The 3,813-nt window shown below is 31.2% G+C and overlaps 1 protein-coding gene and 1 pseudogene across 1 annotated transcript in view; one reads left to right on the plus strand and one right to left on the minus strand.

Annotated features, from left to right (window-relative positions):
• LOC111614833 overlaps positions 1 to 3,813 on the plus strand; it is a 22,735-nt gene that overhangs the window by 13,188 nt on the left and 5,734 nt on the right. The window contains exons 5-6 of the mRNA XM_023356198.1: positions 14 to 436; positions 512 to 579. Coding sequence (XP_023211966.1) covers positions 14 to 436; positions 512 to 579 — 491 coding nt within the window. The remainder of the gene's footprint in view (positions 1 to 13; positions 437 to 511; positions 580 to 3,813) is intronic.
• LOC111614841 lies at positions 1,869 to 3,346 on the minus strand (annotated as a pseudogene).

The raw sequence follows: 3,813 nt of genomic DNA on the forward strand, positions 1-3,813 counted from the left end.
GAATTGGAAGAAGGAAAGAAAGAAGAAACAGGTGATCTCAAAGAATTGGAAGAAGGAAAGAAAGAAGAAACAGGTGATCTCAAAGAATTGGAAGAAGGAAAGAAAAAAGAAACAGGTGATCTCAAAGCAATAAACGAAGTAAAACAAAAAGTAATAGATTATCTCAAAGAATTGGAAGAAGTAAGACAAAAAGAAACAGATTATCTCAAAGAATTGGAAGCCAATCTTTACCTGAGTCCAGTTGGAAAATGTTATGTTTGTGAAGAAAGAGCTAAAATATACTTCAGCATATACTTATGTTACGATTGCAAAAAAAAATTTGAAGAACTGGTTAGAACGGGGCCTACAGTCTTCTGTGAGGTTGGATGTCCTAAAAATTGCTCTTCCTGTCTTCTTTCTATTGTTTTCCAATACTTGAGACTGGAAGATATTCCCAGTGAGTGTTTTTTTATTACTTGAGATTGCTTTATTTCTTTTAAAAAATGTATTAATACATTTCTTTCATTCATAGCTTATAGAGAAATCAATTTCTCTTCAGAGATTTTGAAATCGTATGTAAATAAAGGAAGTAAACACATGGTAAGTCATCTAGAATTAGTGTCAATTTTTGTTATCAGAAAATGTGAATTTCACAGATTTGAACAGAATTTTGTGTGTTCCTTCGCTTACTTTGAGATCAGGTACAACTCTTTTTTTTTAAATCTAATGAAAGATCCTATATACAAAGAAAGAAGAAATTTGAAATGTAGTTGCTGCTGTCTGTCTTATATTAATCTGAAGAACAGAGTGAGATAGATGAAAGATGAGACTAGATATGGAAAGCTTAGTGAAAGGAGATTCCATTTAACTATATATCAACTTCTGATGCAAACTGGAAGTCATGTTATTTCAATTCAAAAATGTCTTCCTGTAAAAAGTTAATGACAACACAACTTTTGCTAACAGGAAAAGTATGATGTACAGGGGCAAGAAGGTACTAATTTGAGATTGAAAGCATATATTTTAAATTAAATAAATTTTAAACTTGGAGCTTGGAATTGTGACAATGTCACAATAAATAATTGCTCATATGTTTTTAGTCGTTTTTTTTTCTAACCAATATCAATTCATAAGATTTTGTTATTTGAAACCAGGGCTGTGGAATCGGAGTCGGGAGGAATTTCTGGCCAGAGGAATTGGAGTCGGAAAAATGTGTGTCGACTCTGACACCCACATTTTAAATTTACTTTAGTTTTTTATTTAAATGAAAGAAAATTTATTATATATTTATTAATTTTTAAAAATCTTTTTATATTTTGTAATAATTCATTTATTTTAAATACAAAATACATGAATTTAATTTATTAAATTTGTAGTGTTCATTGTAGTATTTGTGTTTAGTAGTAAAATTATTTTGACCCAATTGAATTTAAATATTTTGGATCATCCTTTTATCCCTGCTCTAAATAAGTACTCTATTTTTCTGAATGAACCATACTAATTGATCAGAGTTCATATTTTTCTTTTCTGAACAAGGGGCTGAAATAGCTAGATCGCACACTTTTTAATTGAACTAAGGCAACATTCTATGACAAGGGGATGCAAAAGCTCATCCAAAAATATGAAAAATACCTCAATCTTCACGGTGATTATGTCAAAAAGTAACCAAGTCTGTACCGAACCTTTGGTAATAAATTTATTTTGTTACTAGCTGACCCGGCAAACGTTGTTTTGCCATATAAATTATTTCTAGGTAATTTCTAGTGTAGACAAAAAATAACTAACTTATTGTAAGTGTGTAAGGATGTGGTATATGCGTGAAATAGGCATGGAGCGTTGTGAACGATGAGGGAATATAAAAATAACAAATGCCAATCATTATTATTTTTAAGTTATTATAATTTATTCCTTAAAATTATATATCATTAATCAATTACGACAGTAACACTAACAAACAATATCAATTTCTTAATGCTATAGCGTGAACAATATTTTTTGTTAGCCCATCTTTAGCTAACACAAACAAACTGGATGGTTTACCCACTCGAGAGCATGCCACGTATAATTGTCCGTGTGAAAAACATGGTGTGCTCAAATCTAAGCCACAAATAGACATCGTTTGGCCTTGGGATTTGTTGATAGTCATTGCAAATGCCAATCTAATCGGAAACTGAATACGTTTGAATTGAATTGGCACATCTGTAGGTATAATAGGAATCCGTGGTATTAATATATTTTCACCTCGGAACTTGCCATTTAAAATGCTGGCTTCGATAACGTTTTTCATTAATTTTTGAATGACTAATCGCGTACCGTTGCACAGCCGTGGCGGGGTTCAAATTACGAAGCAAGATAATCGGAGATCCAACCTTCAATTGTAAATTATGCGGTGGCATGCCTGGCAAATCCAGTGAGTTCAAAAACTCTGTGGAAAAATTTACAGCTTCGCTGGCATTGCAAACTGTATCAATATATTTGTATGATACCAAGTTCCCTGGCAACAACTGTTGTATCTTCAGATTTAAATTGTCAACGTCTACATTTTTTGCCGCTAAAATTGCTCTTTCTGCAAGCCACTCATGATTTATGTACTGTGTGTGTACATCGGGAAATATTTGTTCAATGAGAGTATCTTGCGAATCAGCGATTGTGCAGAAATCGGTCAGTAATTTTACGTATCCAGTTTCATCTATAGCAACTTTTCCATCACCGATATTTAAGAGTTGTTTTGAGAATGTTTCAGCGGATGGATCTTGAAGCATTTGAACGCGCATATTTACTTTCAGCTGTAGTTTTTCAACATTACGCCACAATGGAGACGATTTTAAGCAAGCGTTGATCTCATCAGTGTATGTTGAACGTGGAATGACGGGAAGTGTTTGTCTGAAATCTTTTGAAAAGACCAACAGAGTGCCACCAAATAGTTTATCGTTGTTTTTAATATCTTTCAATGTCCTGTTCAACGCCTCAATGAAAAAATTTTTGAAACAAAAGTTGTAAAAAATGAAATTTTACAAAAAAATTCTCTCTTTTAATTTTCGTATACAACCAATATTTCCATCGTAATTTCAAAATAAAGATTCATAATGATTGATTCAAATTTTTGGAAACAATGAAAATCTTAATTGTGAAATTACGGCTTTCCTATTGGTCCTAAGAAAAAATCATAAGAGACATTTTTTTAATAAAATTAAATTAAAATTAATTTTTTATAAGATCAATATTTTTGGCGTAATGTCAAAAACTTGACAGCATTAATTGTATAATGTTATTTTGAAATCACGGCAAAAATCCTGGCCCTAGTTATAATGTATTTAATATTTGATTGTACACACATACATTTACATATTCATGTAAATATTAAACTGTTTTACGAAAGCGAAAAATTTTACTTTTCATAATTATATCAAAAATATATTGTTAGAAATGGTAAAAAAAATGAATACAAAAAAAAGTTTGGCCAATTTTAATAAAAATTAACTTTCACCGAATCTTTTTTGACCATTTCCAACAACATTTTCGATATAAATAAAAAAAATATATAGTTACAGCACAAAAGCCGTTGTTGGTGGGAGCTCGTGCCACGTGTTGAGTAGTTTTGAGGTTATGTAAATCACTTGATTAACTAATCGTGCAAAATGCACTCAAAAGTAATAATTGTAATAAAATAGGAATAATTAATAGTTAATATGAGAGTTACACTGAGATAGCAAAATGATAATTGTAAACGTTACTACTACACTTGATGCATAAACAATAATGATGGCCGAAAACTGTGTAGGGAGTGAGAGAAGTCTTATTGTGTGAGAGAAACAGGAGACCGGCTTCGGTGTC

This window comes from Centruroides sculpturatus, unplaced genomic scaffold, assembly GCF_000671375.1.
Source record: "Centruroides sculpturatus isolate CEXI.00-Female unplaced genomic scaffold, Cexi_2.0 scaffold1845, whole genome shotgun sequence".
Classification (NCBI taxonomy): domain Eukaryota; kingdom Metazoa; phylum Arthropoda; class Arachnida; order Scorpiones; family Buthidae; genus Centruroides; species Centruroides sculpturatus.